At 41.0% G+C, this 24,688-nt stretch overlaps 1 protein-coding gene across 1 annotated transcript in view; it reads left to right on the forward strand.

Moving 5' to 3' along the window:
- ABCC4 (ATP binding cassette subfamily C member 4 (PEL blood group)) overlaps positions 1-24,688 on the forward strand; it is a 222,411-nt gene that overhangs the window by 175,907 nt on the left and 21,816 nt on the right. Inside the window, exons 26-29 of the mRNA XM_075265322.1 lie at positions 437-592; positions 12,041-12,130; positions 14,247-14,419; positions 22,757-22,862. Coding sequence (XP_075121423.1) covers positions 437-592; positions 12,041-12,130; positions 14,247-14,419; positions 22,757-22,862 — 525 coding nt within the window. The remainder of the gene's footprint in view (positions 1-436; positions 593-12,040; positions 12,131-14,246; positions 14,420-22,756; positions 22,863-24,688) is intronic.

The raw sequence follows: 24,688 nt of genomic DNA on the forward strand, positions 1-24,688 counted from the left end.
TGTTTAAAGTCGCCCTGATATGTGCTGTGTTCAGCTATCTTAAGCAGTCCCATAGAAATCAATGGAGTGACCACAAGGGATGTCCATTCTCATGATCTTTGGGGGTTCCAGTGGTGAAATTCCCACCAATCAAACAGTTATTCTCTATTCAGTGGAGATTATAGGAAGCTGCCAGAATTTATATATCTGGAGTGACAATCAAAGACAATGAAATGGTATTAAGCTCTTCCAGTCTAATAACAACCATTTCTTTGTAATAACCGGATTTTTTCATTGGCACAGCATTGCACTTACATTTCTGAATATCCTCATGGCAACAATTTTTTTTTTCATAGACCAAGGTACTTGTGCTAACACCAGTCACTGCCCATAGAGAGCAATAGAACTGTGGACTAACAATTCATTCTTTTGGCTAATGATCCTCACTGCATTATAGGTTGGAATAGTGGGAAGAACTGGAGCTGGCAAGAGTTCCCTCATTGCTGCACTTTTTCGACTTGCTGAACCAGAAGGAAAAATTTGGATTGATAGATTGTTGACATCGGATTTAGGGCTTCATGATTTGCGAAAGAAGATGTCGATAATACCCCAGGTAACTTTTAGTTGTAACTTGTAAGATATTTGTGTTTAGTTTTTACCTGTTGGTTGGCTTGAAGCATTTTCATGTAACACAGTATGGATAGCCACAAATTTCTGCATGAGGTTACACAATTTACTTTCACCTGCCTTCTCCTCAAAACTACAAAATGTCTGCTTATGGGTATGTTCATACAGAGGAAAAGGTCGCGGAAACCTTTTCCACCGCGTGAACATTCCGTGCCGCTTGCCAAGACGGATTGTCGATGCAGCATCCTGCGCCTTTGTAGACCCGAGTGAGTGAGCCTACACTGGAGCGTGTCTCGAGCCACAGAATCCGTGGCAAGATAGGGCATGTCGCTTCTTTTTTCAGCTACTACCTAGCGGGAAAAAAGCGAGCGACTCCCATTGAAGTCATTCCACTTCAAAATCCGCAGCCAAAAAACTCCTTGTGAACTAGCCCTTAGATTTTTTCAAACAGACCTTTTTCTTTAGAGCCATCATATAAGGCCATTTTTGATGGGCAATTCAGCCTCATGATTGGCGAAGATTGGCGAAGGGTGGTGAGGGTCTTGAACTATAAAATGCACCTCCAATTATAAAACAACTTATCATACATGAATAATGCATGTACTTATAATATATATATATATATATATATATATATACTGTATGTGTGTATATATATATATATATATATATATATATATATATATATATATATATATATCTTATTGAGGAAATTGGTTTCCTTTTCAACTTGTTAGGATGATCTCCTCCTTATATACAGTTAGGCTGTGTTTACAAAGAGTTTGTCTCCTTGTTTACTTCACATACACACAACTCTATGGAGAGGGGAGAAGGATGATAACTTATTGCCTTATTCTGTGCAGTGTTAATAGAGCTCTCTGATTCACACGATAGCAAAGTCTATCAGCTGCATTTATGTGTATGTCCTCTTCCTCCCTCTTCAATCTCTATAGACTAATATGAAAAAAATAACTTTTGCTTGATAAATGGAGAAGGAAACTTGTTCCTTACACAAGATATATTACAAAGTACCTGTACTATTCTTTTATGTAAAGTTGTTTCATAATTTTAAGTACGCTTTAACTTTTAGTTCAAGAAAGAGGAATAACTCTTAAAGGGATTCTATCGTTAAAAAATCACATTTTAAAGAGGACCTTTCATCACCACCTGGGCAGTATACAGTCAGTCAGGAACGCCCTTCCTCACAGTAGCGCCTATAGCACTGTACTGTGAGAGTGGGGAGGAACGCCCCCTAGTGCTTGTCTATGGACGAGTACTGTGAGGAGAGGGAGGGAGATGTTCCTCACCGCTCTCACAGTACAGCGCAATAGACACTGCTGTGAGAAAGGGTGTTCCTGACTGACTGTCAGAAACGACCTTCTGACAGTGAAGAGCTACGGTACCGGCACTGATAGCTCTTTACCAGGAGCACAGAACAGGAAAGCCGATAGTGCTCTGAATTCAGCGCACTGTTGGCTTTCTAGTGGTATATAAAACCGCATGTGCCCCAAGTGGTGAAAGGTCCTCTTTAAACTAAAAGCATGTAGGAATAGCCTTTGTAAAGACTATTCATCTCTTACCTTTATCTTGAATGTCATTGCAGCCGTTTTTGAATTTCTCTTCTTTTTTTCTTTATGCTAATTGTGCTTAGAAAGCACAGGGGGCGTTGCCTAGGACCAGGGGTGAACCTGCCTTTTTCGCCGCCCGAGGCGGACGACAGAAAGCCGCCCCCCCCCCTTCCCCGGGAGGAGGGGGCGGAGCGAAGGGGCCGTGGCGGAGCGGCGTTAGCAGGCAAAGAGCAGGCACAGAGAGGACCTGCTCTCTGCCTGAGCGTGAGGTGAGGCCGCTGGAGCAGTGCTGCTCCAGCGGCCTCCCCAATCCACCGCTCGGTGACGCTAAGCCAGTCCAGGACAGCTTGTCCTGGACTGGCTTAGGTAAGCAAAAATGCTGCCCTCCCCGGGGCCCTGGCATAGCGCCGCCTGAAGCGGTCGCCTCATGGGAGGTGCGGCGCTGGCTAGGACACAACATAGGACATGTTCTAAAACTGTCCATTTTGTGGACTGGACTCACTGTAGTAAATCAGTGGTCTGTGGTGGCACAGAAATATCTATGTGATGTCTGTGCTGTTTTACCACAGACTAGGCACATATACACATCCATGGAGAATGAATTTTATTTTTTTTTAAATGTAGATTGTGAGCCCCACATAGAGCTCACAATGTACATTTTTCCCTATCAGTATGTCTTTTTTTTTGGAATATGGGATGGAAATCCATGCAAACACAGGGAGAACATACAAACTCCTTGCAGATGGTTTTATGCCCTTGGCGGGATTTGAACACCAGGACTCCAGCACTGCAAGGCTGCAGTGCTGACCACTGAGCCACCGTGTGGCCCCGGAGAGTGAGTTTTACATGAATTGAGTTATAGTCTTGTTTAGTCTCGGTGACTATGCTGTTGTTAGCGGCATGTAGAAAGAGAAAACCATTATCTTTAACCTGACAAGCAATGGGTCCTACAGTGTAGAATGCTGCCTTATTAACCTTTGTGTTGTACAATTCTTAGACCTTCCTTCACCTGAGCCATTTCTTGTGATATCAAATAGCAGGATAAGTGTTACACAGCATTACTCAACAACAGTGTACCATTACTTACCTATTTATTTAGCAGATATATTACCTATGTAATAACCAATTGTACATACACAAATATGAAATATATATATATTTTTTTATAAAACAAAAATAAATGAAAGCCAGGCATCACCATGTAAAACAAGCTAACCTTGATCCAGAATTGGTACAATAGCCAGATGCAAAAGATGCTTTTCCTATCTACCTATCTATCTACCTATCTACCTACCTATCTATCTACCTATCTATCTATCTACCTATCTACCTATCTATCTATCTATCTATCTATCTATCTATCTATCTATCTATCTATCTATCTATCTATCTATCTATCTATCTATCTATCTATCCATCCATCCATCTATCTACCATCTGTGACTATAAAGCAGATGCTTTTTAGGTGTTCTGTGTCTTTCCTCTTCATATGATATATGGTGGATATTGTTAGAAACAAAAGGATTTTAGGAGCACTGATAAATTACCCTTTTTTTGCATAGCCACAGCAAAAGTCAATGGGCAGAGTTGTGCAAGGAAGTACAAATGCTTTGTCGCCTAATACAGAGCTTTGTTTCTGCACATTGAAGGCTTCATTAACACACAGTGCAGCTGCTCACCAGAGCTAGTGACCTTTTCATTTCCAAAGAAGACCCTACACGGACTAAAAAATCTTTTTCTTTTGTTTGTGAACAATATGCTTTTTCTGCTGAAAATAAATGCTGTTAGGATTTCCTTTATTTCTTGAGTTCAGACAGACTGTTTAGAGGTTCTGTCATCTGGAGGTGTAGTCATTACTTCAGAAAGAAACTTACTGGCAGTGTCTGCATCTTTAGGTTTATTTGGTTGTACTACGCACCTGCCCATGTATGACTCTTAAGAGGAGCAGTGAAAATACCCCTCTAAAACTTTTATCAAGTTGTTATTTTTGACAATTCATATCCTATTGTGAGTCCTCCACTTGCCTTTCATTTTCATTAAAAGCCCAGGTTTGAGATGAAGAACGGGATAGCCACAAAGAATACAGCCACTAAGGGTTAATTATGAGTTCATGTAGTTTTCTTCAGAAGTTACTTCTTACAGAAGTTTATTCCATCTGGAATTTTAGGTGTCTATAGAACATTATCAAGAGTTAGGTAGGGATCCGCTGTAAACTCCGGGGAAACCGGACAACAGACGGCTTGCGAGCGATCGGCTTTAAAACTCACTCACTTGAATGGGTTTTTAAGGAGGGGTTCACACCTGCACTCGTTGTCCAGTTTGTGCAATCTGGCCAGTTTCCATCTTCTGCCCGTGAAACTGGACAGGAAACGGAAACCTTGTGGTCCGTTTTAAAACCCATTCACTTGAATAGGTTTGCAAAGGTGACCGCCCGTGTGTGTCTTCTGCCTGTCCGCGGGGAAATCAGTTTTTTTTTAACCGGACACAAAGTCCTGTATGAACGACTTACCCCTGATTCACACTAGCATATGTATTCCATCCGGTTAGAGTCCGTATGGAGACCCCCCCGGACGGAATACAATCAGAATTGCAAGTGGAGTGCTGTCAAAGCGCACGGACCCCATAGACTATAATGGGGTCCATGTGCTTGCAGCGCACTGCCCACACTAATGAAACCTGCTGACAAGCAGAAGACGCACACGGACGGTCACCTTTGCAAACCCATTGAAGTAAATGGGTTTTAAAACTGTCCATTGGGTTTCCGTCTCCTGTCTAGTTTTGCAGGGCAGAAGATGGAAACTGGCTGGATTGCAAAAACTGGACGAGTGCAGGTGTGAAACCCCCCCCCCCCAAGGTGACCACCCATGTGCGTTTTCAGCCTTTTTGTGTCCGCACAAAAAAACGGTTTCCAGGCAAAGTCCTGCATGTAGGACTCTGGTGTCTATGGAAAAAAAACTGTTTTCAGGTGGAGAGGCTGAAAACGCATACGGGCGGTCACCTCAAATTAATGGGTTTTAAAGCCGACCATTCGCAAACTGATGTCTGGTTTTCTCAGGATTTACAGCGGACACCCCAGGGTGGACAGCGGCAGCAGTGTGAACACCGCTTTAGAATTGTTGGCAAAAATGATTAGATTGCTACGTCATGATTACCTTCACATTATTCTGACCTCCAACGATGATATTTTGGTTAAGTGACCACTGAGGTCACCACTGCAGACAGTATTGGTTGCACAGGTTGGATGTTGCCAGGATAAAGAGAGTGACTGAGCAACCAGGTACTGGTTCCTTAGGAATAGCAAAGCTCTGGAGCAGGGGTAGGGAACCTTCGGCTCTCCAGCTGCTGTGAAACTACAACTCCCAACATGCACCATTCACTTCCATGGGAGTTCCAAGAACAGCAGAGCAAGTATGCATGCTGGGAGTTGTAGTCTTGCAACAGCTGGAGAGCCATACGTTCCCTACCCGTGCTCTGGAGGTTTAAAATGGCTTAGTTTGTTATTTTACAAACTCTATTATTTTAACTGATGTGGCTGCTAGAAGCTGAATATAACGTGTACAGCTCAAAATTCCTGATGCCAATGCTACAGAGTATGGAGCTCCATATGCCGTATATAGCTTCTGATTTGCCTTCACTTGTATAAAAGCAGATCTGTGTCCATCCACATACCTAGTATATGAATTCTGGTGGCCAAAACAACTGATTTGGATGGGTTCTGGTTGTTAGATCCCAACCAATCTGATACTGCTAACTTACCTGTGGATAAGTCATCATTGTCAAATATCTTGAGGTCCTGGACAACCCCTTTAAGGATCTAGGCTTATTGCAGAAGTTAGTATTTTCTCAGAGTAATTTTAGGTGATATTGTAGTCTTCTTTGGTACTTCCACACTATGTGTCTAAGACATTTTATTCATCACCTGTAACAGTAAGTACATATGACAGTATTGGGATAAGTAAGTCAGGGATAGATAGACACAGTAACAATTATTATACACTAGAGGTGAATGCTAAATGTAAAGAGAAGAGAACTTGTCCACACTGTTTAAAAGATTTCTCAAAGATGGAGAAAATTGTAGACACCCCCAAAGTACATAGGTCATCATTTCCTCCTGATCCCTTCTATTTTAAGTTGACAAATGGCTAAGGGAGCTGGGTTTTCATAAGGGATGGTTCTTAGGGTACCCCTACACAGTTAAAGCTGTCGACTGAATACTAGTTTTGCCATCTATTCCTTCTGACTGTCTCAATAGGGAGAGGGGAGTAAGCTGAGAGCAGAAGGATTGGGCAATGTGAAATCCAGCTGCCAGATCCTTTTCCCAGAACATCTGCTGCTGTAGAAAAGTCAGGATGCCCCATACACATCAGGCTCCGTTCTCATGGAGTACCGCGCCGCTCATTTAGACACGTAAACACGTGTCCGAGCGCGGCGCTTCAAATCAGATCCCATTGACTTTAAAGGGTGCCGGCTTACACTCGCTACACTTTGAAATCAATGGGTTAAAAAGCCTCCCATTGATTTCAATGTGTAGCGCGCGTAAGCTGGCACCCATTGAAGTCAATGGGATCTGTTTTGAAGTGCTGCCCTCTGACACGTATTTACATGTCTAAATGAGCAGCGCGTTACTCCGTGAGAACGGAGCCTTAGATGGTTGCAACAGAGCTCAACCATTGTTATTCAGATGTGGGCAACCAGCCTTAAAGTTACTTTTTTTTTTTTTTTTTTACTGCAGACAGGGGAATATCAGAGGACCACTGCTACAGTCAATTACCTTAAAGCCAGACTAATCTTAAGGTAGTAATACACTTCAGAGAAATGTCAGCCAAACGTTCAATTAGTCAGAAATAGAGATGAGCGAAACTATTCAAAACAGCCGTTTCGAATAGCACGCTCCCATAGAAATGAATGGACACTTCCATTCATTTCTATGGGAGCGTGCTATTCGGAACAGCTGTTTCGAATAGTTTCGCTCATCTCTATGGTTATGGTCAGCTTTATGTAAGGTTGGAAGACAGAATGGGAAGCAGGAGAGAAATGGCTGATCTCCTAGGACACCTGTGAAATAATCCTTTATATATTTCAGACAATTTAGATTTTTTGGATTTACCTTTTTTTGTGAGGTTTTCACACCAGCCACCAACATTTGAAAACGTCTTCATTCTATAGATTGATGCCTATAAGACCTGCAAGTATAACATTATTGGATGCTGTATGGCATGCAGCGTCTCACTGTAATAAATCAGTTGATGTGGAATGGAGGAGGCGGCTGTTGTAAACACGTTGTGTTAATGTGACTCATTTACAGGACTGATTATATTGTAAACCATTAATAGCACTTCTCATGCTGCATGCACACATCCTACAGCATGGAATGGAAAAACCTAATCATCTGCTGGCTGCATTGTTCACATTTCAGCACATCTGTATGTCTTCTAGTTTTTAATTACAGACCACCAGCATTATTCATTTACCCATTGTTTCATTGATTTAAAGGGGTTGTAAACAGGGAATTATTAAATTCGGTATTAGGAAGGATCAGACTCTGTCAATAACACATGCAGTTTCCCAAGTAGGCTATAACCCTGTAGTTGCCACAGAAGAGTTTATGTTTTCTTATTTTAAATCAGATCTCTCACCAGGTGGAAAGCATTGAAGAGCCTCTTCAGATATAGATATGCTTACATTGTACCTGTCATTTCTGGGTACATATGCAGCTTTTCAGGATAAAAGCTGCCGTGTGTGTGAATGAGGACTAAGGCTATTTCTGGCTAATATACGACTTTATTGTCAATTTTTGTTGACTGTATCATAGCTGTTTTGTGAGCTGAAACTGGGTTTCCATGAGCCATCTACTTTGTTTTTAATATACCTTCAATTTCATATAAAGGCATCCAGAGTTTTCCCTGTTGGGTTTTGTATGAATACAGTGGCTCCAGGATTACTATTGTAGGCTAAAACTATCATATCTTGAGACCATAATTTTTTTTTAATTTTTTTTTTAAATGTAGATTGTGAGCCCCACATAGAGCTCACAATGTACATTTTTCCCTATTAGTATGTCTTTTTTGGAATATGGACTGGAAATCCATGCAAAAACAGGGAGAACATACAAACTCCTTGCAGAGTTTTTATGTACACGCCGTACACGTGAGCACTTCCCATTCACTTCAATGGGAGTGCTCGTAGTTAAAAAAGCAGCCCATTCATTTCAATGGGGAGTGCTCGTATGCCAGCTCCCATTGAAATGAATGGGAACTGCTTTATACGCACTGATTCTGAACGTGTTTTAACGTTCAGAATCAGGCAGCGTATCAGTAGTGTGAATGCACCCTAAGGGCTCATTCACACTATGTAAACGGCAGCTTATTCTGAATGTAAAACATGTTCAGAATCAGCGGCGTATAAAGCAGTTCCCATTCATTTCTATGGGAGCCGGCATACAACTACTCCCCATAGAAATTAATGGGCTGCTTTTTTCACTACGAGCACTCCCATTGAAGTGAATGGAAAGTGCCCGCGTGTACGGCTAGCTCTGCTCATGCTGAGCCGTACATGCGGGCACTTTCCATTCACTTCATTGGGAGTGCTCGTAGTGAAAAAGCAGCCCATTCATTTCTATGGGGAGCGCTCGTATGCCGGCTCCCATAGAAATGAATGGGAACTGCTTTATACGCCGCTGATTCTGAACATGTTTTACGTTCAGAATAAGCTGCCGTTTACGTAGTGTGAATGAGCCCTAAGGGTGTATATTCTGCTAGCAGAAAAAAGGAACCCATTGAAGTCAATGGGAGGAGGAGTCCATTCAAACTGAGTTTTTTGGTGAGGAAAAAATCTGCTTCAGGAATTAGGAGATGTTTTTTTCCTCCAGCACAGTGTATGGACCTTGAAAAAACCGCTAGCGGTTTTTCCACACGGTGTTCGCCAATTCCGTGCCCAAATCCATGACGTGGATTTTCCGCCTCCCGTTGACCGTGTTGGTTTTTGCAGGTGATATCCACCTGAAGGAAGCTTTTTTCCCACTAGCAGAGCTAGCAGAACACATAGAACTAGGCTTTTTTTCCATGTGGTTTCTTACACAGATTCAGCGTCAAAATCCTCGTCAAAAAACTCAGTGTGAATGGACCCTAAGCAGATGCATCATGAGCATTAACCCTTACTTTTGTTAGTCTGATTAGTAACTAATGTAAAGGTAAATATATTCTTAAAATAAGTTTCTTCCATGTCTTGCTTTCTAAAAACCTTCTGTTTTCCAGTAGTTCTTTATTAAGTCCGGTTGTTGCTGTTGCTACACAGGTTTTGATTGAAGTCGGTCTAATTGGAAAAACACTGGAGTAAAATCTTTGGTATATGATGTAACAAAGGAAATAAAACAATTGGATTTCTTAATGTGTTTAATATGCAGCTAATTCAGGCTGAAAACACTTCAGTGAATTACAGGATTAAAACAACAATGAACATATTTGTTTTATTTAGAAGTGTCATAGCATAAATTCTTACATAACTAGGAACATCTCTTTTATACGTGTCATTTTAATACCACGGCTTTAAGCCTAACTCCACTTGGGCATTTGAGTTTTGCTTAGAGTTCTGATCATCAATCCTTATTCAAACAGGGGTTTCTTTTCTTCTTTTGCATTTGTCCAGCTAATGCAATGGCCATGGATTGACTCGCTAGTTCCACTACTGGTGACCACACTCATTGAAGGGAAATTATCAAGCCCTGCACTCCAGTGGTTTTTGCCATTTATCAGCCAATTTGCATTACAGATTTGTTAAATTTTCTACACATCTCACTCCCCTTTTAAAAAGTCTGTGTAAGAGTGGGCAGGGTAAGCTTGTCAAGCAGATGAGCTTCATATTTTTCAAATAAGGCAATTGAATTGGTGCAGTGTTATTCGAGGTGGCGTAGAAGATGAACTAGCATCTCAAGACAGAAATGGTAAACTTTATCAAACATCATGCAATATTTGTGAAATTGGGTGCTTATTACAGAAATGCAGATTCCAGCAAAACTCTCTTTAAAAATTCACACCATGGTAAATCATTCCCATAGTGTCCATTGGTTCACTGTTCAAAATATCATTTTTGATCTGGTAAAGGTCAGCCTATGTAGAGGAGAAATGCATATGATGCAATGTATTTTTACTAATAAAAAAGCTGTCAGGATACGGAGTCGCCGCGGTCTCCTTGCTGCGCCGTGTCTCCCTGGGAGACATGTTAGGAGTTCTATTGGGTGTGCTTAGGTCATTAAGGGTTAATCTTTTCCTTGCTTTTAGTCTCCATGCCGTTAGCCATCAGGTGTGTTCTCTGCTGCTATTTAATCCCCACCCAGGCATGGATCCTTGCCAGCCATTCACTTTGGGTTTCCTGGTCCCCCTGCTCAGTCTGATTCCCTGTCTGTTTGTATTCCATATGTTTCTTGGTTTTTAGACCCGGCTTGTATTTTTGACTATCCCTTGTCTTTTGATTTGGTACCTTTTATTATATCTCCTGGCTTGCTCGTCTGATCTCGCCTTCTCTTCTGTGTCTTGCTGGGACTTGTGGTCCTCCCTGGTTCCATGCTGTTTAGTCTTTTGTTTTGCATTGCAGTTACACTGTGCTTTCTGTTTAGGTGTGACCCCGTGACTCCAGTCCCTAGGACTTTCAGGGCCTCCTCTTCCCTTATCCTAGCCGCCAGATAGAAGTGTCAGGAGCCTTGGTAGGCGCACTTCAATTAGAAAGTGCATTGGTCTGCCTCATCTCAGATATTACAGCATAGTTATAGCTGCAGGGCCTGCGACCCCTTTTGTCATTAGTTGCACAGTGTTGCTTTCCCAGCTGTGTCACTTTGCCTGCCTGACCCTGACTCCAATCCTTACAAAAGCATTCTAAGTGGAACTTGTATTATTCAGATAATATCTCCTCGGTGGTAAAAAGGAAATTCCTGTAGCACCACCTTTTGGATAGAGTTTGTTAGGAATCTGTGATCACAATGCACGATATCCTGATTTAGCTAGTAGTGTAGTATAAAACATGCTGCTTTTGCAGTGGTGAGGTTCCATATCCTAGGACACCCAGAAATTGCTTTTAGTCTACAAGCACCTTTCTGGTGACTAAGGATACGTTGTTGGGAAATAACCTCTTGATACTAGGTTCACACTAGCATCCACCACTCTATCGTCCTGTTCCCTCGGGGGACCCGAACAACAGAGAGGCAGACCGCTAAAACTGCAGTTACATATGGAGCCTGGTGGTCCCAACTGATTATTATGGGGTCCGTTGGGTGTCCGTCATTTTTAAACTGAAACCAATGGAGAAAACCAGTCCTCTGTGCTGAACTTTTTCCTCCACCAATTTTCAGCAGACGGAGACTCCGGCACAGATGTGAATATAGCCTCATTATATGCTGTAATACTTTTTCTTTTTATTTATTTTTTGTTCTCTTCTATGTTTGTCCTTTTAATGTCTGTTTGTTCATGTACATTTTGCAACGGAAGTATAAATTAATGAAACTGTGTACGATGTAGCATTGCTAAAGTCTCCCAGATATATTAAACAGCAGTACAGTCAGAAAAAGGTGCAGCGATTCTTTTTGATTATAAAAAGCAGGTGAACCTATCCTGAGATAAGTGCCCTCTTTCAGACTGTGTGCTGTTCTCTACATTATATCACGAAAGGCAGTCATGTACAGCTACGAGATTGTACTCGCATATACAAATGAATAGAATATCAACTGGAAAAACATTACCATGACAGTAGAAAACCATCAGTAAGAAACAAAGAAAAATCTATACAAAAGAATCATCATACTCTTTCACAATTACCTATTCTTTATTTTGTATCATTTGTTTTTTCACATATTTCACTTTACCTTTCTTAAATAACAGGAGCCAGTGTTATTCACTGGGACAATGAGGAAAAACCTTGATCCTTTTGACGAGCACTCTGACGAAGAACTGTGGGATGTTTTAGAAGAGGTACTGACAGCACAAAAAGATGGATTTGTGATCAGCTACAAATGTCTCTGTGTAGTGTGAAGCATGTGCTGCTTCATTACTATAATGTTCTTTAATTAAAGCCTCCGTATTACTAAAAACTCTTGAAAAGGTTATATACCGTATTTTTCGGACTATAAGACGCACTTTTTCCCCCCCAAATTTCGGAGGAAAATGAGGGTGCGTCTTATAGTCCGAATGTGGGGGGAGGAGCGGATTTGCAGCATGGCCGCGCTACTGCCACCGCTGGTTTTCTGCAGCAGCAGGAGCGTGACAATCTGCAGGCCCCGGCAGCTAAGACAGTCCCCGGCATCTGCCGGTCTATTACAGCAGATGCCGGGGAGTGTCTTAGCTGCCGGGGCCTGCAGATTGCCACGCTCCTGTCGCTGAAGAAAACCAGCGGTGGCATGCTGTAAATCCGCTCCTCCTCCGCAGGTCCCGGCAGTTAGTTGGCCCCGGGGCCGGTCCCCACCGGCCCCATACCTGTAGTGATGCAGGCCGGCTCCTGCACGGCGAGGCCGCAGGAGCCGACCTGTTCCAATGACAGCCGGGAGCCTAATGAAGGCTCCGAGGCCTGTCATAGATATATATTGCTATCGCGGCTGGTCTATGACACTCCGCGATAGTAATGTATAGAATCTCCCATAGACGGCAATACACTTGTATTGCCGTCTATGGGACTTGCAATCAAATGATTGCAGGTTCAAGCCCCCTAGACGGGGGATAATAAAATAGTTAAAAAAAAAAAAACACTTAAAAAAAAATATAATAAAAAATAAAATAAATAAAAGTTCACCTCCTTTCCCTAGAATACATATAAAAGTATAACATTACTGTGAAACATACACATTAGGTATCCCTGTGTCTGAAAATGCCCGGTCTACTAATATTTTTATGTACAGTGAACGTCAAAATCAAAAGTGCTAAACCGCTGGGTTTTTCTCTCTGTTTTGCCTCTGAATTAAATAATAGGTGATCTAAGCAATAAACATTTCCCAAAATGGTATAACTAAAAAGTACACCTGGCCCCAAAAAAAAACGCCCTATACATCCCCGTACAGCTGCAGGGTCACCTGTCAATGTGGCCTTGCAGCTGTTCCAAAACTACAACTCCCATATATTAAATATTTTACCATTTTTTGCCTGAAATTTTTTTTTTCCCTATTTTTCTCCTCTAAAACCTGGGTGCGTCTTATAGTCCGAAAAATACGGTAAATGTCCAAGGTGATGTTGACACCTTTATTGTTCATCTCCTTTATTGCTTTAATGTACATAATGTGTGCATTTAATATAATATTATATAATATTTCAGAACATTTTTAACATAAAGCAAATGCTCTTTGCCAGATCTCAGCAGCATCTAGAAGACAGTGTTACGCTGGATTCACACCAGCGTTCGGTCTCCATTCTCAGGTTTCCATCTTCTCCATGCAGAAGACGGAAACCTGTCATGCCAAGTCTGGCCGTGAGCGTTTTATGCTCTCCGAGGCGAAACCGTTTTTTTTTTAAATTCTATTCTTTCTGTTGAGTTGGAACTGTGTCAACTTTTATTATAAATTAAAAGCAAATAATCTATTGTACTGTGACTTTAAGGCTGAGGCCTCACGTTGCAGAAACGCAGCTTTTTTTGTTGCAGATTTTGTTGCACTTTTTTGAGCCAAAGCCAGGAGTGGATTGAGCAGAAGGTAGAAGTATAAGTACTTTATATATATCTCCCATTCGTAGCCATTCTTGGCTTTGGCTCAAAAAAACCACAGCAAAATCTACAACAAAAAAAGCTGTGTTTCCGCAAAGTAAGGCCTTAGCCTAAGGCTGGTTTGACTCAGCAGAATGCACACAACTGATTCTTTTTTACATTCTACTGCCCTATATAAGATAAAATAATCCTTTAATAGCCCCACCATGGGGAAATTCAGTGTATTTCAGTATGCGTTAGATTGTAGTATGATCCCCAGTTAAAATCAGTAGACTCTGACTACAGACATCCAATGTACTTTGTCTGTATCCCAAGAAGTAATTTTAATTTTCTTATGATTTGCCAATGAGGCATTTTTTTGTAGAAGGTCTTTATAGTGTATATATATATTTTATATTATAGGTGCAGCTAAAAGACGTCATTGAAGAATTACCTGGCAAAATGGAGACTCAGTTAGCTGAATCTGGTTCCAATTTTAGCGTTGGCCAAAGACAACTAGTGTGCCTGGCCCGAGCAATTTTGAGAAAGAATCGAATACTGATTATAGATGAAGCAACAGCAAATGTAGACCCAAGGTACACTTCATTTATTTTCTGTTTTTACTAATGGACATGGTGTATTCTGTCAACAGCCATCAGGAATGTGTTCTGCTAAGTCAGGGTGAAGTATCCCAAACTTTCTTCTATAATTAAGTTGTTCATACCCGGTAAATTCATTGCAGAAAAGTCTGCACCCATTTTAATAGGGTTATTTCTGTAACATGCGCCCCTTTCAAATTTATAACAGGGGGCAGTTACGGAAATTTTATCTTAAATATGCTGTGTGTGAAAATTTTTAACCTTTTACCGATTTTAGCCCTCAGGACAACGTTTTTTTCTTTTCTTTTTTTTTTCTTTTTTTTCCTTCCTTTTCTTCTGAAAACCATAACTTTGTTTGGGTTTTCCATTCATGTAGTCATATGATAGCTTGATTTTGCAAAGACAAGTTGTATTTTTAAATGGAACTATTATGGATTGCATTGAAAAACTTTTTTTTTATTTGGGGTTATAGTAAAATAATAGCAATCAATTTTTGGGAGCATTTTGTGTGATTTGTTTCTACAACGCTGACTGTACAATGCTGATTGTACAACGCTGACTGTACAATACTCAATCAGTATAATTACATCAATACCCAATTTATAAAATGGTGGTTTTTATCACTTTACTACTTTTAGGTTCAATAGGTTTTTATTAAGTAGCATCATGACATATGTTATGGCAATGATGGCACAGGTTCAGGATCCAGGAGATAGGCATGCCCTATAACATGAAAAGTCCGGGAGGCCAACCCTGACCTTGTATTGAGAAAGAATAGAGCGTCAGAGCCTAGGTTTAGTGACCTTCCAAACTAAACCTGTGGCTAATTTACTCTGATCATCTGAGAGAAGAACGCCAGATATTTTATGTGGAAAGACTGCCACTAAAAATGATGTGTGTGTGTCATTGAAAATGTGCCTGGGGCTGTTACATGACCACCCTGGATATCTAGGTAAATATAGATTAATTTAGAAGGTGGACGGGTGGATAGGAAAAATGTATGTTCAATTTGACCTGTGGGGACACCGTTCACAGAGGGATTACCCCTTAAGGCATTATCCAGTGATTTGATGGTCAACAGATAAAGGAACGGGAATGAGGGGCATCCCTGCCCCATACCATTGGATATGGAAAAGATTTCAGGAAGAGCCCCACTAACCCTCACCCGGGCTGTAGAACCCAGGCCAACAGATCTTAGGACTGCCTCCAGGATCCACCAGTGGATCCTGTAAAATTTATTTTCTACATCCCTTGCCCTTTGAACGAGGGAGATAGATTTAACGGTTTTATCCGGGGAGGGTAGTCCTAGGGCTCATAGACAGGGCCGCTGTATAACATGGGCAGGGGGCAAGGAGGATCCACACTGATCGGGCTTCCGGTCCAGACTTTGGCTGTGAAGCCTTCGAGAGTTGGTTGAGTTGAGCAGCAGGGGACCCAGACCCCGAAGAGTGAGAGCTTGGGAAAAGCAGCATGCCAGGAGCTGCTGTCATCATCTTGGAGAACATCAGAGGTGCCGCGGCAGTGTTGTATGTGCCAAAGTATTGTTCAATCTACTCCGGGTCAAGCTCTGTAAAAAGCTGAGGTAGTGTCCCTACAGATCATAGCCTAGGTCAGGTTGTTTGAGGCCTGGGCCGAGATGAAGAGCCTGTAGTATGCATGCGCTCAGGAGAACACATCTTAGCCTGGCATCAATCAGCCACACCCCGAAATGTTTTACTATTATATTAAAAACACCTTTTTAAAATAAATATTCTTTTTTTGAATCACCATATTTCAAGAGACAGAACTGTTTTAATTTTTCAATTTAATCAAGCTGTTAAAAGGCAAGTCTTTTTTGGGATAGTACTTTTTATTTACTCTTCTGGAGTGTAGGAAAGGTTTTGATCACTTTTAATGCCTTTTGTTTGGGAGACAAGATGAACAAAAAAGATTGGTCTTTGTGTTGCTTTTTATATTTCTTGAAGGTAATGAAGCCAAGTGTCTCGAGGAGACCTCCAGTCAACCAATATGTCCACCAGAGGTTGCTTTTCAAATGTAGTCAGTACTTTATGTTTGTGGGTTTGGGATTGCAGGCAGTGGCTACATGGATTGGTCATCAAAGTAGAGTGGATCTTTGGGTTCACTAAGGTTGTGAAGGGCCAAGGATTGGAATTACAATAACACTCCTTGCGAATCTCCCCTAAGACTGCATGTAGCAGATACCAAGAAAGCCCAGGGACATCCCAGTTAGTCCTAGGGGCTAACCAAAGTGCTATTTCAATAACAAGGACAGCTGATCATTTACAACTATGCCTACTTTGGATTCCCTGTAATGTAAAAGGTCAAGCTCACACTTGTATATTGAGGTCTTGTGGTATGCAGAGTAACTTCGGAGTCCTGTCCCCCCACAAACTTAGATCTGGACATTAGCCTTGATCTTACTCCTCCCCAAATAGATCCTATTGTTGTCTTCTGCAATTGGATGGAGAAATTCCTAGGGAGATCAATTGGACAAGCTGAAAAAAAACTATTTAAATTATTTTGGAGAGGGAGTCCATGTTCACGGTGTTGATCCTTTCAAACCACAGGTAGGTGACACCAAAGTTTGAGGGCAGATTCTGTTTTATGTTTTATAGTTCAAGGCAAAAACGTGGCTAGGTCCATCAGGAAGAAGATACCCAAGTACTTGATGCGGCCATCCTAGTGAAATGGGATGTTTTCTTTAGGTTGATCTGCCTCCACTGTCGGCAGCAGAAAGTTCAAAGTCAAATTTTTGAGCATTCACTTTAAACTTGACGATTGCATCAAAATGGTGAAATTCCTTGAAAATATCACCTAAGCTAGTACTGGGTGCGGTGAGACTAAGGCAAGTCATCAGCAAATAGTAATAGCTTTTAATTTGTATCTCCAGTATGAACCCCAGAAATGGAGGCATTTTGTCTGAGAGTGTTAGCCAGTGGGCATTCCTGCCAAGTCTCATTTTATGTGGGGATTGGGGCCAGTGAGGTCACTGTACCCAAGCTGAAAGGCCCTTTAACAGGGCTATGCAAGTCATATTGGGCATGCAAGTCGTCGAGTGTACATTTGCTGAAGTCAACTCTACAGACCCCCAACTCATCCAGACAAACATTTTACTAGTTTCCAGGGTGAGGGGACATGTCCCTAGACACTGATATGTGCCCTCAATAATGAGTTAAGGGTACTAGTGTTTTTTTTCCTCAGAGGAACTCTATAGAAAATGAAGATCCCCGAGGTACAAATTAAGGATTTACTATTTAATGGGTGCTGGGGTAGAACCACTGGAGTCTTTTGTCTCAAATTTGGTTATCTGCCAAGAACATTGAGATGCCAAGAACTTTGCCTAGGTCCACCTTTGAAATCTGCGAGCACCCCAAAAGCAATAGTCAGACTGAAAAAATATGTCAATAAACGTGGTATGGGATCTAAACAAGTCTACTGTATCTGTTATGTGCTAATAAGTGATAGCTACCGTATATACTTGAGTATAAGCCGAATTTTTCAGCCCAGTTTTTGGGCTTATACTCGAGTTAGCAAAAAAAAAAATAAATATTTTTTTTTTTAGGAGGGGGGGTCTATGACCAGCCACAATATTAATGTATAGAATCTCCCATAAAATAGTGCAAAAAAAAAGATAAAAAAAAAAAAAAAAAGTTCTAAATCACTCTCACTTTCCCTAGAATACATAAAAAAGTAGAAAATTACTGTGAAACACATAGACATTAGGTATCCCTGTGTCTGACAGTGCCTAGTGTATTGAATATAGGGGATCTGCAGTGTTCCTGTTCCGTCGGGAAGGGGTTAATAGGAGCACCGCAGATACCCTATATTCAGCCAGGCTGAATTCCAAGTGGGGGAAAAAACAGTCCTCAAGCTCGGGGAAGGGGCAGACAGACAACCAAAACACCCCCTCCCCTCCCCCAGCACCCAGCATCTACTGCACCCAAAAACTCAGGCCATTTAAATTTTTTAAATTTTCCAGTAGCTGCTGCATTTCCCCCCTTGGCTTATACTTGAGTCAATAAGTTTTCCCAGTTTTTTGTGGTAAAATTAGGGGGGTCGGCTTATATTCGGGTCGGCTTATTCTCGAGTATATATGGTAAATTCCCTGGTACCAGGATGTAGCATCAGCCGTAAGTCCACCAGTTTCTTGGCTCCCTGGACCTGTTTTACCAAAGCTGGCTAGTTCCTCAGGTGTGTCAACTCAAGAACGTCTCACCTCATATTTTTTCCTTTAGTGTCATATTTACCTTTGATTACACTTCTTATTTAACCAGTTTTCCAGATATTCTTCTAATGTCTGTTGCAGAAATAGAGATGGCACCCAGTTTAATAATTGTATTTCAGAACCGATCTTTCCTAATTTTGTTTTCCCCACTGTATTTCCGACTAATATAACATTGTGGTATGGCAATATTTTTGTTCTTGACACTACTTTACTTAGAACTAATATTTATTTCCATTATATCATAGCATGGTAGTCTTTGCTTACACTCCTTTTTTTTTTTTTTTAGCCGACAGTGTCAGTTTCTTCTGCCACAAAATTCATGTAACTATAATTCTTGGCACTAGAAAAATATAAATTAAGGCTGGGTTCACATTAGCGGCATTCATTTATTTCTTCTGCTCCGTCACTGGAACAGAATAACGGAATGCGCACTAAAGACGCTTCTGTCTAATGACTGACAGCAATGGAGCTTAACATCTCCTATTGACTTTAATGGAGTCTGCCAGGTAGTTGTTTGGAGTTTGTCATTTTGCTGTATGAAATAGTCCTACGTGGGGGCCACACGGTGGCTCAGTGGTTAGCACTGCAGCCTTGCAGCGCTGGAGTCCTGGTGTTCAAATCCCACCAAGGGCAAAAAACCATCTGCAAGGAGTTTGTATGTTCTCCCCGTGTTTGCATGGATTTCCAGCCCATATTCCAAAAAAGACATACTGATAGGGAAAAATGTACATTGTGAGCTCTATGTGGGGCTCACAATCTACATTTAAAAAAAAAAAAAAAAAAAAATAGTCCTACGTGGAGATGTTAATGGAACCTATGCCAGAAGATGGAATGGAAGCTCTGATGCAGATGTGAGCTTAGCCTAACCCATATATATATCTAAATGCTCTACGTTGCTTTATACATGGCTGACAGTTACAAGAATATCTTTCACCTTCACCAATACAATATGCATATATCATCATTCCTCTGTTTTATATATTTACTTCTGTTATGACAATCATATCTTATGCTCATTTTTTAGAACTGTAGATTTTATTGAATTTTTGTTTTCATTGTGTGCATTTTCTACCAGCGGATGACTTGTGTGTTTTTTGTTCTATTTGCACAATAAAGCTATAGATGATATATATGCAAAGCAAAATGAAGCACATGGAAGTGTATTTCTTTGTTCAGTGGCATGTTCAGTCTGCGCCATAAGGGAGAAAAGAATGTAAACTGTATCGTGATTACAAATGTAGATTTAACACAATTTCAGCGTTTCCTGCTAAGCATGAAACAATAAATGACAGACACATGAAGACTAAAGCTCTCGAAAAGTTACTGTTTCTAAAAGTAGAATTTAATCCCAGACATTTGCATTAAGAATTGTGAATCACCCTCCTCGGAGCATTACAGCTTAAAATCTCCATTAATTGAGGCGTATGAGAAACTTTGTGAGGAATTTACATTTCTTTTGAAGATTAATCTGTTTGATTGACATGTAAATGGTGGTTTATTAACAGCTGTTTTGTGCTTAGATAAGGCACTATTTTTATTTTGTGAGCATAAACTATGTTAGGCTAGATATTGTTGGCACGTTTGACAACTATATTGTGGAGCCCTGCGTGTTTGTATTTGCCGTATGACTGACTATAGTTGTAAAGTGGAGTCTGTGACCGGGCCCTTTAAAACCTGGTGCCATCTTTTTCATATATTTATTTATTTCAAGAAAGGTCAAGGCTTGGTTTTCCTTTAGCAATAGTTTATAAAATGGCACAGTTTGTACAAGTATACATGTTCCTTGCTGCTACCCCTATTGTATATCTTTCTGTTCTTGAGAGGATAATCTAATACAACATTTCCATTATACGCCACGGATATGAATTGAATGTGGGCAAGTGAAATGTCTCTTGCCATAGTCTAACCTCTGAATAGAGAGCAGCCCTTAAAGACAGAGGCAGATGAAAATGTGTAATGTTCCAAAACCTTAGGGATGATGTTTATCTTGTTCTGTATTTCAGTGCAACTCATTGTTTTCCTACCCACATTCAATTACTGCCCATTGAAAGTAGCTAAAAATGATAATGAAGTCTTGGGTTATATTAGGCTAACCTCTTCATTTCTGCAGAAAGCACACAATAGTCGTCCTTCACAAAGTGTTCTCATTGTTAGACTGAAAAAGTTGTTCTATAGGTTTTAGTCTGTTATATGTATTCAGGAGCAAATTCATTGCTTTCAGGCTATATCATTTAATTAGACTCTGTTTATAAACTTTCTCTACAACAGCACATTAAGACAAGGATTATTTTTTTTTCGAAAGGGAGGTCGCTTTTTGTAAAGTGTTTTTTTTTGTTTTTTTTTTATCACATACATGTACAATGCTGGTACTTTGGCTTGCGCCTAATGGAGGGCATACACCTTCAATAGCTGTTGGGTGAGCCATACTTATCTCACCCGACTCCCTCATACGAATGGTTCAGTCAAGAACACATATTTTGTGAATGAGGAGATGGGGAAGCCACTGACTCCTCTGGTGGTGGCATATCTCAAATTCAGCACACCCAGAAAGACAACTGTCCCCCTGTCTGCACTCCTCTCACCCTCCTGATAACCCCCACCCCCCCATCCAGTAAGATTGGTTCTTCTTCCATGACTACATGAAAAGTAGAGTTTGGACTGCAGTGGACGTCTCTGTTTTGCATTGCCATTAGTCACATTTGTCTCTTTCCCAGTAGTGTGCACAAAGGCATGATGCGTTCATTGTGCCCCACCACCTAAGAGGGTCGGCTGTGCACCAACTTAACTGCCATGTCACTCTACCCTACCGCTCATCTCCTGCCTTCTCCTCCCTTCCTCTTAAAGAGGCATGGTTTGTTGTTAAAATGTTTTTTTTTTTTTTTTTTAAACTAATACAAACATGTTAAAATAAAGAAATTCATTGTGCCTGATTCTTCTTTCAATGTTGGCTAAAACCACCATGTTAATGTTCATTGCCACATTGATCCTTAGCAAGGCTGACATTACAATAAGCCACTTTGACTAAAGAGAGAGTGTTATTAAGTGCAGATATAAAAGGTGTTCAGTCTAATGGATCTTGACAATGATGTCTCATGATCTACAGTATAAGGACACAAGATGTAGGCTGATTGTCTTTGTTCATTATTTTCAATAGATTTGTGGAACATCACTTCAATTTTTTTTTTTCTTAAAGGGGTTATGCAATAAAAAGTATTTATCCTCTATTCACAGGATAGAGGATAAATATCTGATTTGTGGGAAACCCCCACCAATCCCACATTATGTACAGCAGCCAAGCTGAATGAAGGTTTGTCGCTTGCTGAAGAGACAAATACCCACTCCCATTCTTTTTATTCTCTTTATTTCAGCTATCTTCCCACTCCTATTAATATGAATGGAAGTGCACCACCACCAAAGGGGTTTAAAGAGGTTGTCCCATTATGGACACTTATCCCCTGTTCACAGGACAGGGGAAGTGTCCAATCACCAGTGATCAGGAGGACAGTAGACCTGAAGTCCCCCTAAGGCCTCTTTCTGAATGGAGCCCTCTCAGCCCCATAAAAGTGAATGGAGCTCTGGTTACGCAAGAATACTGGCGATCCATTCACATGGAGGCCTGTGGGTGGCGATCCTATTGAAGGCTCCCAGGTCTGTTATTACTATACTTCTATTTGAAGTGAATGGATTTCTTAATATACAGCAATACATTAGTATATTGTATTGATGATGAATGGACTTGAACCCATGGAGGTCTAAAAGTAAAAGCAAAGTTAAAATGTATAATAAAAAATTAAAAACATGAACACAATTGTGAATGTACTGGAAATATGTCTCACTCTGAAGTCCTGACCACTTTCTCTGACACATTTAAGCTAGGACCACACGGCAACTTTGACCGTGACACTTGTTGTGAGACCAAAGACCACAATGCCACATCTGCAACTTCTTTTGTAGCGGTCGCGGCACACAAGGTTTTCAATGAGACTCCATTCATTAACATGAGTGAAGGAGTTGCAGGGCGACACTGTAATCTTTGGGCACGCGAAAGGAGAAACGCGTGATGGACGTGGACACACATAATGATGTTTTGTATTTTGTCCTTTTTACAGAACAGATGAGCTGATTCAGAAGACAATTCGAGAAAAGTTTGCGAATTGCACAGTGCTGACAATTGCGCACAGACTGAACACCATTATTGACAGCGATAAAATTATGGTAAGTTAGATTTTTTTAAGCACTTGTATTTTCTTTTGTGGACTCTTTTTCTCTAAATTCTTGTGTTCATAGTTTCACATAAATACAGTATATATATGTGCATCCAAATTTGCGCTGAGCCTGTTATATTACAGTCATTTGATTATGTTGTGTGACCTTTGTTCAGGATGGCATGTCTTTTGTGGGCAACTGTTTCTTCAAAAGCAGCATTTTACTTTACAATTTTATAAAAGATGAAATATTTTTTTACATTGTGTGGTGTCAGGTCTGACCTTCTGTTTACAGGCTTGTCAGCTGTCTGTCCCAGGCAATCACATACCTAAGTGGTGATTTCTTCACAGTCTCAAGAGATCACTGTTCAGGCTTGAGATTGAGATTGACTACAGTAGTCCCCTATCATAAACTGCTGATGTCAATTGGGGGGCCTGTATACTGAGGACTGGACCTGTCACTCCAGAGAACTGCACAGGGATGAGTAATGTCTGTTGGCTCCATCAGCAGCACTGGTACATCCTCTGCAAAAACATCAGTTTCAATCCACTTGTTGGCTATTTCCGTGCTTAGGAAAAATTGTATGAGAAATTGTGGCTAATGTCCTATTGAAGAAAAATTACATTTCTAAATTTCAGCTCCATATAATTTTAATTTCACAGAAACTTTTAAAGGCTTAACAAACTTCCCAAATGCAGTTTTGAATCATCTGAGGGGGTTTCTGCAGTTTCTGAAAATGAATTGGGGGGGGGGGGGGGGGTTATGGGGTATCTAATATATAGGCCGTCAAAATCTCCTTCAGAACTAAATTGGTCACACTCCCTAACAAATGGGTTTGGGAAAGTTTCTTGTAAATTTGGAAAACCATGGCCGTTCAAAGTAAATTGAAGGACAATTAAAAGATTATGGCAATATAAAGCTGAGATATGATAGATACTATTTATTAAAGAGGACCTTTCACCTCCTGGGGCACATGTGACGTAATATACCGCTAGAAAGCCACCAGTGCACTGAATTCAGCACACTATTGGCTTTCCCGTTCTGTTCCCCAGTGAAGAGATATTGGTGCCGGTACTGTAGCTCTTCACTGTCAGAAGGGCATTTCTGGAAGTCATTCAGGAACACCCTTCCTCACAGTAGGGTCTATCTATAGCACTGTACTGTGAGAGGGGGCATTGCTTACCAACCAGTGATGATGCTGAGTGGTTAAGAACGCCCCCCCAGTATTCTTCTATGAGGGGAGGGGGCGTTCCTCACCGCTCTCACAGTACAGTGCTATAGGCGCTGATGTGAGGATGGGCATTCCTGACTGACTGTCAGAAACGCCCTTCTGACATTGAAGAGCTACAGTACCGACACCGATAGCTCTTCACCGGGGGCACAGAACGTGGTCTTATTCACAGTGAGAAATATAAACCGTGTGATTAAATAGTCTAAAAATGTGGGGAAGTTTTGTTCTTTTTTATGTAGCTTACTTAAAATTAAAGTGAAAAGTCTTTTTACAGTGTGGTATACAGAGGCTATTTAGACTCTAAGCCACTGAACCATAAAATCTGATGGTTGGTTTATTGTTCCAAATAGACCTGACAGGTTGTCTTTAGAGATTAGCTTTTTAAAGGGGTTGCCCAGAACATACAGTTTTCCACAAGGAGACCGGGGAGGATGAGAAAAAAAACATACTTGTCTGTCCCCAGTGTCTCCCATTGTGGTCTGGTTCTGCTGTTCCTAGGGTCTTGTTCTGGTGGAAGTCCATGCTGCATGTGACTGCTAAAGCCAATCAGCGGCCTAAGGAGCAGCGATCACATGAGGTGAGGACTTATGAAGTACTGGGGTGC

Source organism: Leptodactylus fuscus, chromosome 2 (genome assembly GCF_031893055.1).
Source record: "Leptodactylus fuscus isolate aLepFus1 chromosome 2, aLepFus1.hap2, whole genome shotgun sequence".
In the NCBI taxonomy this organism is placed as follows: Eukaryota; Metazoa; Chordata; class Amphibia; order Anura; family Leptodactylidae; genus Leptodactylus; species Leptodactylus fuscus.